General features: G+C 53.9%; 2 protein-coding genes and 1 long non-coding RNA gene across 5 annotated transcripts; 1 reads left to right on the top strand and 2 right to left on the bottom strand.

Annotated features, from left to right (window-relative positions):
- Positions 1–86: 86 nt before the first annotated feature.
- Positions 87–9,317, bottom strand: PALM3 (paralemmin 3). Of its 3 annotated transcripts, XM_042249819.2 has the most exons (8): positions 9,124–9,251; positions 6,182–6,230; positions 6,047–6,094; positions 5,208–5,288; positions 4,643–4,785; positions 4,421–4,505; positions 2,191–2,236; positions 87–2,102 (listed from the first exon to the last, which is right to left on the bottom strand). In XM_042249819.2, the coding sequence occupies exons 5-8, from the start codon at positions 4,756–4,758 to the stop codon at positions 325–327; spliced, it is 2,025 nt and encodes a 674-aa protein (XP_042105753.1). In that variant the 5' UTR covers positions 4,759–4,785; positions 5,208–5,288; positions 6,047–6,094; positions 6,182–6,230; positions 9,124–9,251; the 3' UTR covers positions 87–324. The 3 variants fall into 3 exon arrangements, with proteins under 3 accessions (XP_042105753.1, XP_027825308.2, XP_042105754.1); XM_027969507.2 differs by lacking the exon at positions 6,047–6,094 and having other exon boundaries at positions 9,124–9,317; XM_042249820.2 differs by lacking the exons at positions 6,047–6,094; positions 6,182–6,230; positions 9,124–9,251 and adding an exon at positions 5,419–5,507.
- A 4,337-nt stretch (positions 9,318–13,654) lies between these two features.
- Positions 13,655–17,055, top strand: MISP3 (MISP family member 3). Its single transcript, XM_012177806.4, has 3 exons — positions 13,655–15,844; positions 16,375–16,448; positions 16,689–17,055. The coding sequence occupies exons 1-3, from the start codon at positions 15,277–15,279 to the stop codon at positions 16,698–16,700; spliced, it is 654 nt and encodes a 217-aa protein (XP_012033196.1). The 5' UTR covers positions 13,655–15,276; the 3' UTR covers positions 16,701–17,055.
- A 1,647-nt stretch (positions 17,056–18,702) lies between these two features.
- On the bottom strand, positions 18,703–21,135 carry LOC121819594 (uncharacterized). Its single transcript, XR_006059834.2, has 2 exons — positions 20,978–21,135; positions 18,703–20,322 (listed from the first exon to the last, which is right to left on the bottom strand). It is a non-coding gene; the product is annotated as an uncharacterized LOC121819594 (long non-coding RNA).
- Positions 21,136–21,549: the final 414 nt, after the last annotated feature.

Raw genomic sequence — 21,549 nt, 5'->3', positions numbered from 1 at the left:
CTTTGCTTCTAGCAGAGTCAAGCCCTCCACTTCCCACCAGCAGACGGTCAGGTGGTCGTGGGCCAATAACACACACACTCGCGCTGTCCGAATGCTTAACATTTTATTTTCAAGTATAAAAGGCTTTGTCACAGAAGAGGGCCAGGGTCACAGGCAGCGGGTGAGGGGTCCGGAAGCCCAGGTGGAGGTGGACGTGTAGACCAACTGGCTCCCAGGTGCCATGGTCAGTCCCTTGGTGCCCCGTCTGCGCCTGGGACTGCCTGCTGGATGCCAAGAGGCCGAGGTAGCTGTGAGAGGAGCTGGGAGTCGGTGGAGGGCATGGGCTCACATGACCACACAACACTGGCACGTCTTCTGCTTAGGGCCGCTTGCCTCTTCACCTTCTGGAGGGGCAGATGGCTCTGGCTGCCGGGCAGGCGTGTAGGTGGGCACAGGGCGGGCCCTGGGGTTGGCCCTGGGCCCCTCCATCTGCAGCAGTGGCTGGCACTCAGCGGGCTGATCCTGAGCTGATGTCTCTGCCAGGAGTGCGGTGGCGTCTCCAGTGGGGTCCTGGCCCTCAGCAGGAGCTTGGGGCTTCACTGCTTCCACTTCTGCTTCTGGGGAGCCTTCCTCCTTCTGGGGCTGCTGTCCTTCATCCTCCGGCCTTGGCGCCTCCTTGGCTTCTGGGGGAGCCCCTGCCTCTCTCATGTCCTCTGCCTGGCATTCCTCTTCTTCTGCTGACTCTCTCTGCTCTTCCTCGACCCCAAGAGTCTTCTCTGTCTGCCACGGCTCTTCACTTCCCATCCTCTCTACCTTCAGTGAGTCCTTGTCTTCATTTTTCTCTATTTCTGATGGCTCCTCACCTCTGGTTCTCTCTACCTTCTGTGATTTCTCATCTCTTGTCTTCTCTGCCTCCGAGGGCTCCTCATCTCCCATTCTCTCTACCCTCTGTGATTTCTCATCTCCTTTTTCCTTTTCCTCCAATGGCTTCTCACCTCCTATTCTTTCTGCCACCAGTGACTCCTCCCCTTCTTTTCTCTCTGCTGCCAATGTTTCTTGGATTGCCTCTAGCTTTTCCTCACCTCCTTTCTGCTCTACTCCCAATGGCTTCTCATCTCTTCCCCTCTCTGCCCCCAGAGGTCCCTCAACTTCTCTTCTTTCGGCCGACAATGGTTCGTCACCTCCTCCGATCTCTGTTTCCACGCGTACCTCACATCTCTCTGGCTCCATGGAGTCCGGGCTTCCTTTCCTCTCTAGCGCCAGTGACGTCTCTGCTCCTTCTGGCTCTGTGCCTGCCTTCCCCTCACTGCCTCTCTTCTCTGCGCCTTCAGGTCCCTCCACCCGCCTCCTCTCCGCCTCCCGTGTTTCCTCCTCACCTCTGCCCTCCACCTGCAATGGACTCTCATCCTTTTCCTCCCTTCCCAGTGCCTTTGGCCCTTCCAACCCCTCCACCTCCAGCTCCTCCCATTCCTCACTGAGGGTCACTTTCTCCACCCAGATGAAGGACCCCTCCTCTCCAAAGACCCCCTGCCCATCACCATCAGGGCTGCTCCTGGGGGCACCTTCTCCAGGAGCTGCTCCCCCCGATCCCTCCCGGAGCCCCAGGGATCTGGTCTGCACGGCCTCTGGGGCCCTGCCTGCCTCCACCATGGCCTCCAAGTCACTGCCCTCTGTGCCCCCCACCCCCTCCCAGACCACCTCCACGATGGCCCTGTCCTCCTTGACCCACGAGGGGAGCTCTGGACGGCTGGCTTCCTGCCTGTCCCCGATGGCCTCCAGCACCATCTCCTCCACCTTAGCCTCCAGCTCCAGGCCTGTGGCCCCGTTGGCACAGTCCTCCGTGGGCCTCAACCCCTCCCACACCACTTTCACCATGCCTCCCCCTCTGGCCTCATTCACTGTCCCCTCAGGAGCTACCACCCCCTGACTCGGCTCCTGCTCCAGAGGGGGGCTGGATCCAGGGCAGGGGCCATTGGCTTCTGAGGAGGTCCCTGCTGCCCCAGGGACCCGCCTCGGGGCTGCTGGAACCCCGGCAGCCTCAGTTCTGGGCTCGGAGGGGGACTCTGGGTATGCGCCCACCGGTCCGGCTGGTAAGGAGGCTCTCTTGTTTAGATCGGTCTGGCCTGGGGGAGTCAGGGAAGAGGAGAGATAGGGCAATAGTGTGAGATTCAGGCCCTTCCTCTTGCGACCCCCAGACCTCAAAACACCCACCTGCAGGACCTGACTCCACGTTGGGCTGGGAGAGAGGACGGTGACCCTGCAGGGATGGCAGAAACAAGGTCAGGGCAGCCCCCATCTCACTTCCAGCCTCCAGCATGCCAGCACCCCTACCCTGCTCAAACTCCCCTGATGGCTCCCCATTCCTTCAGGACCAAAGCATGAGGCTTCCTCACCTGTCTCATCTCCCTCCGCTGCACTGCCGTGCACATCACATGTACCCAGTCAGTCCTGTGTCCATGCAGCCACTCCCTCTCCTGGGGATCTACTCTGCCAGCTACTGAGGTTACTTAAGGGACATGCATGCGTGCTCAGTCGTGTCTGACTCTTTGCGACCCTGTGAACTGTAGCCCGCCAGGCTCCTCTGCCCACGGAATTTTCCAGGCAAGAATATGAGATCGCGTTGCCATTTCCTACTCCAAGGGATCTTCCCGACCCAGGGATCAAACTCACATCTCCTGCACCAGCAGGCGGATTCTTTACAACTGAGTCACCTAGGAAATCCCACTTAAGGGATATTTAAGACTTTTGCTATTAGAACTTAAATTCCAGTGGGAGGAAGCAGGTAATAAACATGAAATACAAATCTGTAATTCAGGAGGTGAGAAGGGCTGTAATAGCAGGGGGAACAGGGGCCAAGAAATGCCTGGGAGGTGATGGGGTGCCTCCTGTAGGTATAAAATGCAAGAGGGGGACTTCCCTGGTGGTCCAGTGGCCAGGACTCCATGCTCCCAACTCAGGGGCACGGGTTCAACCCCTGGTCAGGGAACTAGATCCCACATGCTGCAACTGATGCAGCCAAATAAATATCCAAAAAAAAAACAAAAAAAAAAAACGCAGGAGGGCCTCTCGGAGGTGGTGACATTGAACAAAGGCCTGAAAGGTGAGAAGAGCCAGCCTTGAGTCAAGAGGTGGGAAGGGCATTCCAGGAAGAGGGGAAAGGCAAGAGCAAAGCCCTGGGCCTATAATGAATTAGGCAAGTTCAAGGGATAGGAAAGGGTCAGGGTGGCTGGAGTGGAGTGAGGAAGGGATGGAGGGAAGGATGAGCTCAGGGAGGGGAACTGGGGACCTGGCCATGCAAGCCACCTTAACCAAACCCCACAGATCTCACTGGTCTCAATCCTACCCTCCTCTGTCCAAAGTTCTCCTCTCCCCGTCTGTCCTGAGACAGGCACCTGGGAGCCAAAGCAACCCACAGCTTACTGTGGCCAGGTGCATGAGTTACTGGATCTATGATATGAACTTCAAGGACAACCCAGAGAGCCAAATTTTAAGTGCAGTCGTATCGTCTTGGTTTTCAATGTGGATTATATCTTAATAGAGGCATTACCAAACCAAAACCCCTCAAATCATGGAGATGCCTCAAATCATTCGACCATCTCATGGGGACCCTTTTCCCATTTGGGGGGCTGAATTCTGAGAACACATCCCCATATTTTCTTTTCTTTTTTTTTTTTTTTTTTGGCCAAACTGTGCGGCTTGTGGGATCATTTTAGTAGTCCCAACCAGGGATTGAACCCAGAACACTATAGTGAAAGCACCAAGTCATAACTGCCAGGGAACTCCCAGCCCCAGCCCCCCAGCCCCAACTCTGCCCCACAACATTTTCTGACTACTTTCCTCATTTAGGTCATATTGGCAATCAAATATCAAAATAGGGCTTCCCTGGTTGCTCAGATGATAAAATATCTGCCTGCAATGCAGGAAACCCCAGTTCAATCCCTGGATCAGGAAGATCCCCTGGAGAAGGAAATAGCAACTCTAGTATTCTTGCCTGGAGAATTCCATGAACAGAGGAGCCTGGCGGGCTACAGTCCATGGGGTCGCAAAGAGACACGACTAAGTGATTAACACAACACGACAACATATCAAAACATTCCCTTGTGCCTGCTTCCAGTACCAAGCTGTGATCTCATTGGCTTTCTCTCACGCCTCTTCCAGCGGTGTGTTATTGTTATATATCCCCATTTTAAGGATGAGGAAACAGGCTTAGGCATGGAAAGCAACTTGCCCAAGACCACAAGAGGACCCAGCATCTAAACTGTGCTTGGGTACTTCCCTGGCAGTCCAGTGGTTAAGTACCTGCACTTCCATTGCAGGGAGCACAGGTTTGATCCCTGGGCAGGGAATTAAGACAGCCACATGGCAGGGTCACACAAAAACACAACTGTGCTTGGAGAGGTACTGCCTTGAGCTCTGCTGGCCACATCCCCTAGTTCCTCACCTGTCGTCGCCAGGTGGGCCTGCCTGAGGGCTTGTGCTGGGCACCTGTGGACGCACTCTGCAGCAGCTGCAGCTGGGACTGGAGTCTGGGGAAGAGAAGGGGCTGCTGGGAGCCTGGACCCCAGGCTTAGTGGGCCACCCCCACCGGAAATCTCAGTGGAGTGGGCGGATGGGCCTGGCCTAGTCAGACTGGCAAAGCCACCAGGAAGGGGGCCGTACTCACGTGAACAAGCTGTCTTCCAGGTTCCGGATGCGGGCCTGAGCTTGGTCTTCAGGTGATTGGGGGTCCTGTGAGGTGGGGTCCTGGGGCCGCTCTGGCTCCTCAGCTGCCCCGTCCATTAGCCAGCGTTCCCGGAGAGACTTCCTCTGGCCATGGGAAGGGGCATGTGGACGGAGAGGCTGGGATACGTGCCCTAATAATGCCAAGTGGGAAGCCACCCCGTTCCCAGCAGACAACTTTCCCACGCTGGAAGAAACACCCATCAATCTCCCCAACTTTTCCAGAATGGCACAGACACCCCCAAAGGGGAAATCAACGTCCCTCTTAGCCCCTCTCTACCCCAAAGCGGAACAAACACGTTCCCAAGATCTTCCCAAAAGTGGAACAAACGTCCCCCATCACCACCAACCACTCTTTCCGAGCTAGGGAAGATGCCCATCCGCGAAGCTGGAACCAACTCCCCCAACCCCATGTCTATAGAGAGGCTCCTTTGGTTCCCAGAACTGACTCTCATAGACACCCCGACTTCATTGCCCGGGCTAAGCAGGCTCCCCCGGCCGCCCCCAACCTTGAGCCGCTCCACGCGGAGTTTCTCTTCCTCTAGCTCTCGGCGCGCCGCGCGTATCTCCTCTTGTAGCCGCCGCTTCTCCTGCGCACAGAGGACCCTGAGCTGCCCGCTGGCCGGGTGGGGCCGGGCGGGGCCGCCGCCTCCCCTTCCACCCTCCCTCCTCCGCCGGGTTAGCCGGGGCTCCCGGGACTCCCGGGTCTGCAAGCCGCACCGGGTAGCGGAACACACGTCGGGGCCCCGGGCGGGGAAGAGGTTGGGGGCGCGGAGGCGCTGAGTCAGCAGCGGTAGGGGCGGGGCCGGTGGGGGCGGGGCTGGCCGCGCCCCAGATGCTGCGGAGGTCTCGCCCCGGCGGAAGGGGGGCGGGGTCTGTGGATGGGGAGGGCCCCGGAATGGGAATCCAGAGAGGGAGGGATCTGAGGTATGTGATTGATTAAGACGGATGCGATTCAGAGAGATGGGGGTCCAGATATGAGGATCCAGTGGAGGGGGCTAGTGAGGGGGGGAGTCGGAAATGGAGGTGCAGTCGTGAGGATCCAGCGAGGCTAGGATGTAGAGATGGTCCAGAGAGATTCGAGTGCAGCAGTGGAGGAGCAGAGAGATGAGGGTTAGTGAGATGGGGATTCAGAGATGGAGCTTCGGAGAGACGAGATCCAGATGTAGGGGTCTGAGAAAGGGGGCTTCAGCCATGGTGTATTTGGGAGACGGGGTTCAAGAATGGAACAGACGCTGCAGATTTGAGAGTGCGGAGTCCTCAGAGCTCCATTCTGGGGATGTCGATGATCATACAGAACTGAGGAGCAGAGGAGCCTGAGGATTTTGGTGGGGCGCCCCAGGCACACCTGGAGCTGAGGGTGCTTCCCGCACGTTCAGAGCGCTAGGCCTGCTCCCTGTGATAGGAAAGTGAGGAAGAGGCCTGGGTATGGCGAGGGGTGCCCAGGGCTCAGGGCGCCGCGCACTGGTAGGGCGTCACTTACCGCGATGACCTCTAGGCGCTGCCGATAGAGGGAGCTCTCCGCCATGGGCCTGCAGGGAGGCGGCGGGGATGGAGGGGGAGCAGGGTTGAGGGGAGGCCGCCTTGGGCTGCGAAAGGAGCCTCCCCGGGGCCCAACACTCGGCAGACCCATCTCTTGAACACCCATCTTTGAGCCAAGATCCCTGAGCTGCTTGGAAATCAACCAAACCTAGTACTTTCCTCTATTTCCCCTTTGCACCTGGGAGGAGTCGGGGCAGAGGGCAGGGGTCCTGTGAGGGGGAGAGAGCCCAGGCCGTGACAGGCTGAGCTAAATCCTTTCTGAGGCTTGACATCACCCCTCTGAGCCTCAGTTTCCCCTATCTGTAAAATGGACCAGAATAGCTTGACCCTTCCTCACCTTGCAGAGAGAGATTCCCTTGCAGGGAAGTATCTATCCATGCAGGAAAATCTTAGGACATTGTGCCCCCAAAACAGTAGCATGGTTTATATTAATAATAATTTTAGGGAATTCCCTGACGGTCCAGTGGTTAGGACTGGGCTCTTACTGCTGAGGGCAGGGATTCAATCCCTGATAGGGAAACTAAGATCCCACAAGTCAAAAAGAAAAATGATGATAATTTAAATAATTCCCATGACTAATAATGTTTTTAATTAATTATAATAACCATTCCCAGAAGCTCGGATCCCACCAGGCTGAAACATGCTCTGTATTTTTTCCCAAACCCACACCCTCTCTGGACCTTGGCTGTTACCCAGCATCCCTTATGTGCAGGTTGAGGGAGGGGGTGAGAATCTGGGAGAGAAGTGTCCATCTCGCTGTGGACACATGTCATTGCCATGGTAACTCCAGAGCTGCCTCTTCCACCTGCAAATCACCCTCCCAAGGGGCAAGGATCACCAGGTCACACTGCCTAGTGCTGGACTCCGAACTGGGGGGAGGGGGGCTTGCTGTTTAAGGTTTAACCTGCAATTCCCCCATCATTGTCCTCTTCAAAGCACCCCAGGATCCCCAATTCTCAGCCTCCGGGGCACCTCTAGTCCATTTGGGCTCCCCCTGGAAGCTGGAGACTGGTTGGTACTGCAGTGCACGTCGGGGACAGTCATCGTCACGACAGCTTACCATCACAGAGATGCACTGAGTGCCAGCTACATGGAGGTGCTTCCAATATCTAGAAAGATATATCTATCTGCCTGTTGGTCCTGACATGTAGCCCAGGGTGGGCACAGAGCAAGCCCTCAAACATTTATTAATTTGAGCACTATCCTATCGGATGAGCTTAAACCTCATTGCCCAGACTCTGGTGGGGCCTCCCGGATCTGCTCTGGCTTCACCATGAAGGCATAAAAGTGAGCTGGCATTTAGCACTTACTATATATAGCTCTCTAAGTGCTCTACGGGGCTTCCGCTAGGCTCCCGCAGCCATCTCCGCCTCCTCCTCCCTGCCCTGATCTTGAGACACTGTAGTCAACTTTTTGCTGAGTTGACGTTCCAACTGAGAAGAAAATCAGCCAACCATTAGCCAGTGCACACCATGTGCTGAGCACTGTTAAATGCTTTACTCCTAGTAACTCATTTGGGGCTTCCCTGATGGCTCAGATGGTAAAGAATCCACCTGCAGTGCGGGAGATCTGAGTTCAATACCTGGGTTGGGAAGATCCACTGGAGAAGGCAACAGCTACCCACTCCAGGATTCTTGCCTGGAAAATTCCATAGAGAGAGGAGCCTGGCAGGCTCTAGTCCATGGGGTCGCAAAGAGTCAGACATGACTGAGCACCTTTCACTTTCAAAAAACGTTAGTAACTCATTTAACCCTCTCGACCATCCTAAAAGGTAAATAGTACTACTGTCCCCATTTTACAGAAAAAGAAACTGAGGCTCTGAGAAGTGGCAGAAGACTTGTCTAAGGTCATTGAGTCAGGATTGGAACTCAAGGCTCTTAGAGCCCAAATACTGGGAACACTGTGGAGAAATGGAAGTTCAGGCATCTTCATCTTGACAGCCAGGGGACCAGAGATCAGCTTGGGGAGGTGGGTCTTCGATTCCAGTTAGGGCAGGATGCTGAAGTTCATGCTTTAAAGGGTGTCCCAAAGGAAGCTCAGATCCCTGCTAATAGGTTTGCCCTGGGGGAGGCTAAAGTACCCTCTCTGTTCTCCCACGCCCAAGATGTAATCACCCTGCCTCTTCCTTGCTGGGGGGGTGGGGGGAGATCAGATTCCCATTGCTAGGCAACCAGGTTTGTAGTTGGTGAATAATGCAACGGGGAACCCAAAAGAGTGAGGGACCCAATTGGGGTCCCTGGAGGGAGCCCCTTTTCCAGAAGTCTCTACAAACCTCTGGAACCCCCTCCATCCTCTGACTTTCAAAGGCCTTCACATCTCAAATATTAAAACAATCTGCACACTTTGTTCAATGTTGCTTGTCTCTAAATCTTCAGCTTTTTGCCCTGCCAGGGACAGTTGGTGGTCATTTCATTAAGTAGGTAATCATTTCCCTGTTTAAATCCTCTTTTTCAGTTTGGGAACTGTTAACTTTTTTCCCTTTTGGATCTCAAGCATTTCTTCCCACTCCAGACACCAAAGGATGAATTTAGAGGCAAAATATGAGAGTGAGGGACCCTGACATTCCCCATCCCCCATTCAACTAATAGCCCCACCCCGCCTCTGGCTGGACTTTGGGCTTGAAGCCTGCCAGTGGAAAATACCAAAAAAACAAGGGGGTGAGAATTCACATCTCCCAGCCGACTTTCTGGGGAGGGGGCCATTGAAGAGGTTGCAGGGTTGACTGCCAGCTGCCCTTCACTCTTCCTGGTCCCCTTAGGAGAGGCTAGCTGGAGCTCTAACCACCAACAACCCCCACCCCACCGTCCCTCCATAGGAAGGCCAGCGTCTTCCATGAGCCCCTCCCAGGCCCTGCCCACTGGCCCCCTGACCCCAGACACTTACGTGGGTGTGGCCAGAGACCACACATGGCTCTGCAGGGCCATCTCTGCCCAGAAGCCCACGTTCTGATTTCCAAATTCCAGACCTACCACCCCGGGTGCTTGCCGAAAGTGCCCCGGAGGCTGTGACTTGGCTGTCGGAGTTGGGGGTGGGGGGCAGCAGCAGGCGGGCACTGGGAAAGCTGGTCCAGCTGGTTTGGGCCAGGAGGCGGGAGACGCCTGGGCCGGGCTGAGGGGGGCTGGGGGCTGGCGGGCAGTTCTGGGGAGGTACTATCAGCTGTCCTGATCAATTATTTACCAGCCACTGGCCTCCTTGCTGCACTCGGCTGCCTCCCGGCAAACACACTCTCACATGCCTGGTCAAGCCTGTGGACTAGGGCTGGTTCTCCCAAACTCCCTCAGACAAGGGCACCTTTACTTGGCACCCTAGACATTTCAAGTCCGGTTGCCCACCAAAGGTGACCTGCCTTCGAATACTGTTGCTTTTACATACTACTGCCCTCCCTTCTTGGACCCTGATCTCTGGGGTGAGGAGGAAGGGCTGATCCCACCAGAAGATTCTGGATACCAGAGCCTGTGCCTCAAGAGCACCAGAAGGCTTGAGCTCTGGACAACTCAGGGCAACTTCCCTTTCTGGACCTCAGTTTCCCCTTTCAGAAAATGAGAGAATTCGATCAAATAGCCTCCAGGACACTGGACGCCCCTTAGGTGTGATAACTACCCGGGGAGTGTGGTGATAAGAAATGTCTAGAAAACTTCTTACCCAAGTCTTGAAGGTCCCTATTCAATCCTCCCACCATCCCTTTCTTAAAGGAGCAGCGCCCCTTTTCTCAGCTGATCATGTTTTACCCAACCAGTCTCTTGGGGAAATCATCTCCTACTCTCCAGGCTGGTCTGCTGCAGTCCCCAGCACTCTTGTGGTCAAGCTGTACAGCATGCAGGGTCTTAGTTCACCCCACCCAACCTGGGGTTGCATCCATGGCCCCTGCAGTCTTAACCACTGGACCACCAGGAAAGTCCCCTAGGCCCCTTCCTTGTTTCAGAGGGTCTGTTCCCTCTGAACAGAACAAAGGGAATGTGCCCAACTAAATCCTTCCTCCCTGCTCTAGATCCTACTCAGGATGCCCAAAAAGTGGCAGAGGAGTGAGGAAAGAGCTTGGGTACATGGGGCGGGATCCCTAGGTACATGTACAAGGCCCCTCATTGTGTAGGACAGACTTGGGGGTGTGAAACAAATGGGGCCGGACTGAGGCCTGGGGTTTTCCTATGCCAAGTACAAAACTCCTGGGGATTCAAAATAGTTTCAGTTGAACCTGGTCTTCTATTGGGCTGGTCAAAATGTTCCTTTGGGACTTTTTTTTTTTTGTAACAACAACCCAAAGATGGTATGGCAAAACCCAAGTGAACTTTCTGGCGAACCAAATAGATCCTCCTAAAAGCATATTTGGGGGGCTTCCATGGTGGTTCAGTGGTTAAGAAACCCTTGCCTTGCCATGATGGGGATATGAGTTTGCTTCCTGGCCTGGAAACTAAGATTTCACATGCTGTGGGGCAACTAAGCCCACAAGCCACAGTGAAAGATCCAACATGAGGCACGAAGATCTCTTGTGCCACAACTAAGACTCAAGTCAGCCAAGTTTTTCTTTTTTTAATAAAAGCTTATTTGCCATGATAGAAATAGAGAACACATTTTTAAAAATTAGTTTTTAGTTGTGGTAAAATACACAAAATTTACCATTGGTAGCATTTAATACATTCACAAGGTTGTGCAACTTGCCACTATCTAGGTCCAGAACCTTTTCATTACCCCTGGAGGAAATTCTGTACCCATTAAACAGACACTCCTTCCTCAAGACCCTGGCAACCACTGATCTGCATCTGTCTCTGTGGATTTACCTATTCTGGACATTTTTTTAAATCAGTGGAATCATACAATATGTGGCCTGTTCTGTCTGGCTTCTTTCACTGAGCATAAGTTTTTCAAAAGAGAAAGTGTTAGTTGCTGAGTAGTGTCTGACTCTTCAAGACCCTATGAACTGTAGCCCACTAGGCTCCTCTGTCCGTGGGGTTTCCCAGGCAAGAATACTGGAGTGGGTTGCCATTCCCTTCTCCATAATGTTGTCAAGGTTCATCCATATTTTAGCCTGAATCAGCGCTTCATTCCTTTTTCATGGCTGAATAATATTCCATTGTATGAATGGATCACATTTTGCTTATCCATTCATTTGTTGATGGACATTTGGGTTGTTCCCACCTTTTGGAGGAGAGTGTATATTTTCCTTCCTTGCTTGTAGCTTGATTTTATAACTGTTAGCTATTTAGATCAACACTTATATAGGCTTCCCTAAAGGGAACTCTTGTCCTGGGTTCCACCTTGAGGCAAGATCGTTCTGTTTATAATTGTGTCTGTCTCTTAAACTCAATGGCAACTTCCAAGTCTATTTCTTTGTTCCCAAATTTGGGAACATTCTTTAGTAAGTGTTATGTGTTAGGCACTGTTCTAGGCGTGAGAGAGCTGGGTGAAGATGACAAACAGAAAATGCTGTAATACCACTCACTCTCTAGCTGAGGTGGGGGGTGGGCAGAGATAGATAATATACAAATAAAGAAACAAAGGTAATTGGTGATAACTAGAGTATTGTGAAAGTGTTAGTCGCTCAGTCGTGTCCAACTCTTTGTGATCCCATAGACTGTAGCACACCAGGCTCCTCTGTCCATGGCATTCTCCAGGCAAGAATACTGGAGTAGGTAGCCATTCCCTTCTCCTGGGGATCTTCCCAACTCAGGGATCAAACCTGGTTCTCCTGCATTGTAGGCAGATTCTTTACCGTCTGAGCCACAAGGGAAGCCCAACTGTAGTACTGGGTTAATTACAAAAAATAAAAAAGGCAGGGATAGAGTTACGGAGAAGAGCTGTGTTTGAGGTAGGCTAGGTGATCAGAGACCACTTCTCTGAAGCAGTGGCATCTGAATCAAGTGACATCTGAATAGCAGAAGCCAGCAATATGCTGAGTCATTCCAAGCAGAGAGAAAGGCCAGTACAAAGGCCCTGGGGTGGGAATGCAATCGCAGAGTTTGAGGAAAGCATAAAAGTTCAGATGGAGGAGGTATCAAGGGAGAGGGTGTCAGGAGATGAGATCTGAGAAGTGGGAAGGGGTTTTGAGCCAGGGTAGGAAATTTGGATTTTTCTCCTAAGTTTGGTGGAGAGACATCGGAGGGCAATGAATGGCTGGGAAAAGGGTGGAGAGAAGTGGACGACTTCATAATATGTGTTGGAGGTAGAGCAAACAGCAATCCAATATATGAATGGACTGGGGGTGGGTAGGGAAAAAAAGAAATTGAGGCTGAGTTCTACATTTTGGGACGTGAAAAACAGAATGAGTGAGTTGCTATATGTAGTAAAGAGAAGTAGAGTTGGGGGGAGACCAAGAATTCAGTTTTGAAAGTGTTCAGTTTGACCTATCTATTAGACTGGGGACTGTTGGATATGAGTTAAAACTCAGAGGAGAAATTAGAGCTAGAGATACAAATTTGGGAGACATCTGCATAGAGATAGTGTTTAAAGTGTGAAACTCGAGTTTGTCAAGGTCTGAGTGTTGGCAGGAAAGAGACTGTATACTTAAACTGAGTAATTGATCAGAACTCAATGGAAGGAAATAAACAAGGCATAGTGCACTCGCTGGGTTAGCATCAGCTGGGAGCTCTTACCACCCCATAGCCCTGGAGAGAGAGAGCTGTTTGGAACTGCTGCCGGCAGTGGAGAGACACAGCCAACAAAGCTTGGAAGAAGAACACGTGAGATAAACATCCTGATCTCTCATTCTCCTCTCTCCCATCAGCCAAACCCAATGGAAGCCAGAGGGGAAAGAACCCCATTGATGCAGGTGAACCAGAAGTCTGAAAACGGGCACTTGGGAGGTCAGAGGAAAACCATAAGTGGGTAGCATTCTCCAAGACTAAGGAGCTGGTGGAAAGGAACTCAGGGCAAAGCCAGTGACCAGGTCTGGTAAATGGAGGTCACGGAGGTCCTTGGACAGAGAAGGGTCAGCGGTGTGGTGGAACCAAGAGCACAGTGTGCCTGGCTAGAAGAGAGATGTACATACTCCTGTGAAGTCGTTTTTGACTCTGTGACCCTTTGGACAGTATCCCGCCAGGCTCCTCTGTCCATGGGGATTTTTCAGGCAAGAATACTGGAGTGGGTTGCTATTTGCTCCTCCAGGAGAGCTTCCTGACCCAGGGGTTGAACCCGTGTCTCCTGCATTGCAGGTGGATTCTTTACCACTGAGCCATCGGGGAAGAAGAGGAACAGGAGGTGATAAAGTGGAGAGTCCACTGTAGAGACAACTCATTCCAGAAGCAGAGTTTTCATCGTCATCACCTCCCAAAGGGGTAAGTACTACCATCCCCATTTTACAGATAAAGAAACTGAATCTTGGAGAAGGCTGACACTTAGCTCAGGTTCTCAGTGGGATGGAACCCAGGTGGGCCCAATTCCAATTGAGCCAATAGAGTCAGAGGGAGGAGGGTAGCAGCTTGAGATTGGGATCCAGGAGAGAGCAGAGCGAGAGGGCAGATGGAAAAGAGAGTCACCAGGGTAGGCAGAGAGTTGGGGGATTGTTGGCACTCCTGAGACTGTGTAGCTGCCCCCCACCCTGTCTTCAGGTAACTATCTTTTCCACTGGTCATCCCAAGATGGAGGAGGGGGGAGGAAGGTTTTGGCGAAAGCCCAGTGGAAGAGAGTGGAAAATGTCCCTGGGAGTAGGTCGCCTGTTCCTGGCATCAATCCTGGCCAAGAACACCACAATCTGGCCCCAGCTGCAGAGAGCTACTTCCCCCACAAGCCTGGATACTTCCCTGGGTCTCCCAGTCGCCTGGGCCCAAGGTGACCGCCTTTCCAACCTTAGCCGCTCTTCTGGGTCCTGGGCGCGCTGTGTGTGCATGCCTGCCTGGTCCCTCGGTCTGGGAGTGCACTTGGCAGCGGCCGGCTCGCGAACTTTTCCGGGTGGGGTGAGGGGAAGTGCCCTATGGGCCTGGCGCGGGCGTTGGCGCTCGGCTTGGAAGTGTGAGCCCAGGCACTGGAAGACAGACTTGGGCGGGCGGAGAGGCGGTTCCTGGCGCCCCCTCCAGCCCGAACTGTGCGCTGCAGGGGTGGAAATAGAAAGGACAGCCCGGAGCCCGTTGCTGTCGCTGCCAGGCGGCTGACACAGGATTGGCGGGCCAGGCCAGGCCCCGGAAAGATGATTTCAGAGGACACCCCACCAGAAGACAGTGGTTCAGAGGTTCAGCCAGGCGTGCAGCTGGGTGGGACCAAGCCCCCTGGTAACGCCGGGGACGTGAGCCCGAAAAGGTGCCAAGGTGGCGCCCATCGAGTGAACACTGCATCTAGACTGGCGCCCCCAGGTAGCAGGCTAGGTCTAGGGAAGCTCTCTTCTAAAACATCCAATGCCCCGAGCTGACAGGCGCGTCAGTGGACCAAACCCAGTGCCCAGCTGAGGCGCCCCCCCCTCGGGGGCGGGGCCAGGGCGGGGCCCCGAGTCCGGCCGGCAGGTGCAAGGGGGCGGTGCCCGGCCCTGCCCCCGAGGGCAGTTCTTGGAGGCCAGGGGCGGGTCAGAGAAGTGGCCCGTGCGGGCGACGCCTTGGAACCCGCGGACGGCAATTGCAACCACAGGTGCTGCGCAGGGCAGGGTGTCCCAGCTCTAGGCATCAAAACTCCAGCGTTGGGAGCTAAGGCTTCCGAGCTGCTCCCAACCCCGGACACCTACCAAGGCCCCTGGGCGGCAGAACGGAGCCCTGGGGTCGTCCGAAGCGCGTGGGCCTGAACCCCCCAGCTTAGATAGCGAAATTCCCAAGCCTGCCGCAGAGCTGAATACCGACGTCCCCGTGCCCTCCCCAGACCAGGGCGCGGAGACGCCCGAGCAAGAGAGGGAAGTCCTCGGACCATCAGCGAGGCAGGACGCAGAGCGTCCTGGGCGGGACCGCAGCTGGGGGCTTTGAGAGTCCTGGGCAAGGAAGCGACGACCCTGAACCGTCTGAAGCGCTAGGCACGGGGCTCCTGGAGCAGTGTCTCTCTCAAGGTCCGGAAACCTCCTCTGAATCGAACTCGGAAGCCCTCCAGTTGCGTACGGAGACCCCACAACATCCCCTAGAGGAGCCACTCATGGAGACGCCCATCGAGCGCGAAATTCGCCGTAGCTGCGAACGCGAGGAAAGCTTGCGCCGGAGCCGGGGCCTGAGCCCAGGTCGCGCGGGCAGTGAACTCGTTGAACTGCGCGTGCGGCCGGTGCTCAGCCTGCCGGGCCCTAGCCCCGCGCTCCCGCGCGCGTTGGAGCGCGCTCGGGCGGGCGCGCAGATGCAGCGAGACATCGAGCGGGAGGCCTATCGGCAGGCGGCGCTGGCGCGCCCCGAAGTCCCGAAGCAGAGCGCCCGGCCGCCGCCGCAGCCCCTGGGCGAGCTCAAGCGCTTTTTCGAGGCTGCTGGCGGGTGCTCCTCCTCACCCGCGGCGGAGGGCAGCGCAGACACGCAGCGGCTGCCCGAGCCCGGAGGCCGGCTGCATTCAGTCGTACAGGGCCGGTGTCCGGTGCTGTCTCGCGCCCCGCCGCCCATCGCGCCGTCGCTGCTGGAGCAGGAGGTGCGCGAGGTGAATGAGCGCGAGCGGGAGCTGCAGCGCCAGCGGCTGAGCCTCTACGGCACCGCCGAGTTCAAGGAGCCCGCGCCCAGCCTAACGGGTAAGACACCGGCGTCCCAACGCTGGGGATTCCCAGGGCTCCAGCCGCTTTCACCGACTCCCCTACTCCAGTGGCCCTCTAATCCTCAGGGTCTTCCTTCCTGGCTCCCAAACTCCCCAGACTCTCTTCTCTCTGCCCACCCTTTCTGAACTGACCGTCCCTATGCTCCACCCCCAACCCCGTCGGGCTCCCAGACACACCCCACCTAGGCTTGTGGTGGGGGAAGGGAGGAGGATCCCAGATGTGTTTGTCGGGTTCCCAGGGATCCTCCCTGGGTTCTGGCACACCTGGATCTCCCCCACTGAGTTTTCTGGTTCCTACCTCCTCACTCTGGTTTGTTCGCCTTCCCCCTCCCTGGGGTTCCTCCCTCCTCCATCGGGACGGAGGCCTCAGCGGGGAGGAGGGGGGTGAACGCCTGTGTGTGTTTAAGGGGTGCGGCCGCTCTCCTTCGTCCTGGCTGCCTCCTGCTGGTAAGGCGTGGGGCGTGGGGGGGGATGTGCAATCCCAGCTGAGCGCCCCTTCCTCCTCAGTGAGCAGGGGCGACGGAAAGCTGGCGGTGATCTGGCCTCCTCGCAGAAAGGCTTCGGAGAACGGTCTGGAACAGGTGGGAACCCTTTTCCCCTCCTGCCCCTACCCCAACCCTCTGCGTGGGAGAAAACTGGGCTAGCGAAAGGGCTCCCTGGGAAGTCACCGGGCTAGGACCCCAAGTCCCGGGCGTGGCCCGAGAGTGAGAAGGAGGCAGTGGTCGTGGGGCCCATACTGCCCCATCCGGCGCCTGGGTGTCCCCATTCGCGGTGCGCGAGCCGCTAAGATTTGCCTTTGGTCTGGCCCCTCCCCCTGGCAGGAGGAGCCTTGAGGTTCCGGCCCTCTGGGGTCCCCCGAGGAAAGTAACACGCTCCGCAGACGCTCAGGCCCGGGCGCTCAGGAGTGCCCTCCGGATCCGCGGAAGGCCTGAAGAAGGGCCACAGGTCTGTGCCGGGGAAGACGCAATCGATCAGCATCCTTGAACCTGACTTTGTGAAACTGACCGGAATCTTCTATAAAACTGTTAGTCCCCATTGGGAAACACCGTCGTCACAACCCCACCAGTAAAACTGCCCAGCCTTTCTCCGCCTAACTGCAAACGGCACTTAGCCTCTCCTGGCCTTGTCTGTTAGAGGACAGGGGTCCTCGGCTGTCCCTGCTCCCCAATAAAGCCCTTTCTTTCTGGACAGTGTAGGCTATTTTCTTCTGGGTTCTCTTCTCCTGGGGTGGGGCAGGAGCGCGGTGAGACGAGGAAGGCCTGAGACACACGGGAGGCACCAGCCGGAATGCAGAATGTCCCCTTGTCGCCGGGTTCCGTGGCTGCTGGTCTCCCGGCCTTGCCGGGGTCCTAGTGCCCCCTAGCGATGCGGGCGCGAACTGCGGAAACTGCGGCTTTGGGACAAACGAACTCATGCCCTCCCTTTATTGGTGCCAAACGAGGTGCCCCGCGCATGGTGCTGGCTAGACAGAAGTAATAAGAGGTTGTTCCCGCCCTGGGGATGTAAACAATAGCTACCAAGGAAAAAAATGTTGGTAGTTCAAGCTCCTTAGCAGGGCGTGTAAGGCCATTTATAATCTGCCTACAATGGCATCCCACTCCAGTACTCTTGCCTGGAAAATCCCATGGAAGGAAAAGCCTGGTAGGCTACAGTCCATGGGGTCTCGAAGAGTCGGACACGACTGAGCGACCTCACTTTCACTTTTCACTGTCATGCATTGGAGAGGGAAATGGCAACCCACTCCAGTGTTCTTGCCTGGAGAATCCCAGGGACGGGGGAGCCTGGTGGGCTGCCGTCTATGGGGTCGCCCAGAGTCGGACACGACTGAAGCGACTTAGCAGCAGCAGCAGCAGCAATTGTAAACCTCACATGCTTACAGACCCCAGTGTGTGTGTGTTAGCTGCTCAGTCGTTTCTGACTCTTTGAGATCCCATGAACTGTAGCTCGCCAGGCTCCTCAGTCCATGGAATTCTCCAGGCGAGAATACTGAGTCAGTTGCCTCCCAACCCAGGAATGGAAGCTGGGTCTCCAAAACTGCATGCAGATTCTTTACCATCTTAGCCACCAGGGAAGCTCTTATAGACCCCAGACAGATATTAAAAGAGAGAGAGGGTGTGCTGTAAAACAAAGACCTTGTTTCAACAGGAAGGAGGTAGGGGTTCCTCCGTATCACCAGCGCTTTGAGTGAGTGAGCTTAATGGTGTCAAGTCTCTTGTTTTCCAAAAGCAACTGGAGGGAATGCCCTGGCAGTCCAGTGGTTAGGACTTCATGATTTCACTGCCAAAGGTAGGCCCTCGTTCAATCCCAGGTTTGGGAACTAAGATCCCACAATCCCTGTGGTGCAGTCAAAAAATCTACAATAAAACAAAATCAAAAAGCCCCAAAGTAATTGGAAATCATCTTTAAAAGAGAAATATACTGAACTTTAAATAATTGTGGCTATTTAGAAAACTTTAATTGGTGGGAGGTAGGAGCAGACAGCAAACAATACCTGTTGCAATAGGGCTTGTGGCTCAGTTGGCAAGACCTTCTTAACTTCTCTTGGTCCCAAGACAAGGGGTCCAAGGCCCCACAATGGGGTTCAAGATAAGCTGTAAAGCTGCATCAGTGCAGTATATTCTGAAGTTTTAATGTATCAAATTCTTAGAGGTGTGCTGAGACCCAGAAAAGACTGTTTTAGAATCATTGTTTAAACTCTTGGATTTATGCCTGGGTCTAGCTCACACAGCATTGCACCCCAAAAGTAGCTCAGCCCAAGGACCCACCCCGACTCCATCATCAGCACACTGACCACATCTTGACTGTGAGTCTGGGAGGAACAGAGAGAAAGGCAAGAAAGAGCCAGCATTTATTGTTCCGTTGCTCAATCATCTCTGACTCTTTGCAACCCCATGGACTGCAGCACTCCGGGCTTCCCTGTCCTTCACCATCTCCTTGAGCTTGCTCAAACTCATGTCCATTGAGTTGGCGATGCCATCCAATCATCTCGTCCTCTGTTGTCCCCTTCTCCTGCCTTCAATCTTTCCCAGCATCGGGATCTTTTCTAATGAGTCAGCTCTTTGCGTCAGGGGGCCTAAGGATTGGAGCATCAGTCCTTCCAATGAATATTCAGGATTGGTTTCCTTTAGGATTGACTGGTTTGATCTTTCAGTTCGAGGAACTCTCAAGCCCTCAGCACTGCAGTTCAGAGCCAGCACTGCCAAGGTGGAAAATGGAAACACCAAGAACCTGTTCTTAATCCCCTGCAGAGGAGCTAAGAGCTAAGGATGTTGACTTGACAGAACTTAAGTGTAGACCTGGGTTCATGAACTTTCTTAAAGTTACCTGAGGCAAGCTTATGTCAAATAAATCAGATTCTGATAGAGGCTTTGGCATCAATAAAGTTCCTCAGGTGTTTCTAACATGGAGCCAAGTTTGGGAGCCACGAGGTCAATGTAGGCTCAATATAGGTTGATACAGGCTCAAAGTGTGGTGTCTGGACGAGAAACATCAGCATCACTTGGGATCTTGCAAGAAAAAAGTTCCAGCCCAGACTTAGTGATCAAACCCTCCAGTGATTCTAAAGTTAGAGAATCATGGGTGTAGACAGTTCCTGAGCAACTACTGGCTGCTTAGTCGCTAAGTTGTGCCCGACTCTTTTACAACCATATGGACTATACATCCCACCAGGCTCATCTGTCCATGGGATTTTCCCAGGCAAGAATACTGGAGTGGGTTGCCATTTCCTTCTCCAGGAGATCTTCCCCACTCAGGGATGGAAACCCCACCCCCACCCCCCATCTCCTGCATTGGCAGGCAGGTTCTTTATCACTGAGCCACCAGGGCTTCCCTCCTGACCAACAGGACCCAGGAAATCAAACCTGTTTCCTTCTCCCAGTACTGCCACCACCCACCAGAAATATAGTTTTAAGTGGCCTGTGGATTTGTCTTAAGGGAAGATAAACTAAAGCTGCATGTGGCTAGTCCAAATTGAGATGTGCTGTAAGTGCAAAATACAGATTTAAAAAACCTAGTGCAAAAAAAGGGGGATACCTCAATTTCTTACACTGACTATATGTTGCAAAAATATTTTGGACATCTGGGGTTAAATAAAAATATCAATAAAAGTCTGACCTCTTTATTCTTTTAATATAGCTCTTAAAAATTTGCAATTATGTAGGTGACTCGCATTTGTGGCTCAAATTCCTATTGGACTGGACTAAACAGTTTTCCAGTAGTCATGTTATGGATGTGAGTTGGACCATAAAGAAAGCTGAGCTCCGAAGAATTAATGCTTTTGAACTGTGGTGTTGGAGAAGATTCTTGAGAGTCCCTTGGACTGCAAGAAGATCCAACCAGTCCATCCTAAAGGAGATCAATCCTGGGTGTCCATTGGAAGGACTGATGTTGAAGCTGAAACTCCAATACTTTGGCCACCTGATGTGAAGAGCTGACTCATTTGAAAAGACCTTGATGCTGGGAAAGATTGAGGGCAGGAGGAGAAGGGGATGACAGAGGATGAGATGGTTGGATGGCATCACCGACTCAATGGTCATGAGTTTGGGTAGGCTAAGTGAGTTGGTGATGGACAGGGAAGCCTGACATGCTGCAATTCATGGGGTTGCAAAGAATCGGACATGACTGAGCAACTGAACTGAACTGAGTCTAAACAGTGGTGGTGGTGAACTCAGAGGGGCCTTGACTCAGTATAAGGGAGCTTCAGAACCCGTTTGGACTCATTCAAACTCCTGGGTCGTGGACTAAAAAATCCTTGATGCAGTCAGAAATTGTTACCAAAAGTCTCTACTCCCACTCTAAAAAGACAAGGGTTTTGGTTAATCATGATTCACTTCACGTTTCTATTTTTATAATTCGTAAACTGGGATAATCATAACACATGATAATACTATGTGTCAGGGACTATTAGGTAAGCAGGGCTCCAAATCTCTCCTCCAACTCTGAAAATGCTAGAGGGAATCAAAAGGTATCCGTTAGTTTAAGGGGAGAGGGGTGGGTAACTCGCAGCTGAGTGACAGCCGAATGAGGACACTCCTCCCCTGGCAAGTGACCAGTTGCTGTCAGGTCCAGGCTCCACCACTTGGCCTCTGAAGCTCTAGGTAGGCGGGCTCACCTCTCAACCCGGTCTCCTTTTCAGTCCAAGGCTGGGAGCGTTCCCAAGTTGGAGTGCCTCACCGCTCTCCCACCAGCCCGCGCCCCGGACACCTCAGGAGGGTACAGCGACCTGCCCAAGCCATGACCCAAAAGCTGGAAGAGAAAGATTAGGAAACTGATCGGCGCTTAGGAAACTGATCGCTGGCCCTTTCCTGGGGGCACGTCGGGAAATAGAGTCTTTTTTGGTACAGGGAAATAATTTCCGGGTCAAAACATGAGAGTGGGCGTAGCCCTGCGTTCCTTCTCACAGTGGGCGTTGAATTTCCTCGCTACCCGAAACTTGCGGTTATCTGGGTTCCGGTTGTTGACAGGAGCCGCTACTTCCCTTTTTGCTTTGTACCAGCCCCTACGCATGCTCTGAGCTCCCGTCGGCCAGTCAGTGGAACACAGTTTTGTTTCCATAAGACTACATTACCCAGAAGCCACAGCGAGTGGGCGGGGCCTCCTCTCCCCGGGAGGGAGGGGAGCGGCGCACGGAGCGGACGGTGAGCCTGTGACCTCTTTCTTTCTTTTATTTAACACAAAACTGGT

Source organism: Ovis aries, chromosome 5, assembly GCF_016772045.2.
Source record: "Ovis aries strain OAR_USU_Benz2616 breed Rambouillet chromosome 5, ARS-UI_Ramb_v3.0, whole genome shotgun sequence".
Lineage (NCBI taxonomy): Eukaryota > Metazoa > Chordata > Mammalia > Artiodactyla > Bovidae > Ovis > Ovis aries.
The sequence above is the reverse complement of the archived record's forward strand: the minus strand, read 5'-3'. Positions and strand labels throughout refer to the sequence as shown.

Excerpts from the sequence above, each read along its gene's own strand:
- PALM3 (XM_027969507.2), bottom strand. The coding sequence starts at position 9,164 with ATGGCCCTGCAGAGCCATGTGTGGTCTCTGGCCACACCCAC. Across the intron at positions 6,231-9,123 it reads TGGTCTCTGGCCACACCCAC|GCCCATGGCGGAGAGCTCCC; the intron begins GTAAGTGTCTGG and ends GCCTCCCTGCAG. Across the intron at positions 2,103-2,190 it reads CGTGGAGTCAGGTCCTGCAG|GCCAGACCGATCTAAACAAG; the intron begins GTGGGTGTTTTG and ends TGACTCCCCCAG.
- MISP3 (XM_012177806.4), top strand. The coding sequence starts at position 15,277 with ATGGAGACGCCCATCGAGCGCGAAATTCGCCGTAGCTGCGAACGCGAG. Across the intron at positions 15,845-16,374 it reads GCCCGCGCCCAGCCTAACGG|TGAGCAGGGGCGACGGAAAG; the intron begins GTAAGACACCGG and ends CTTCCTCCTCAG.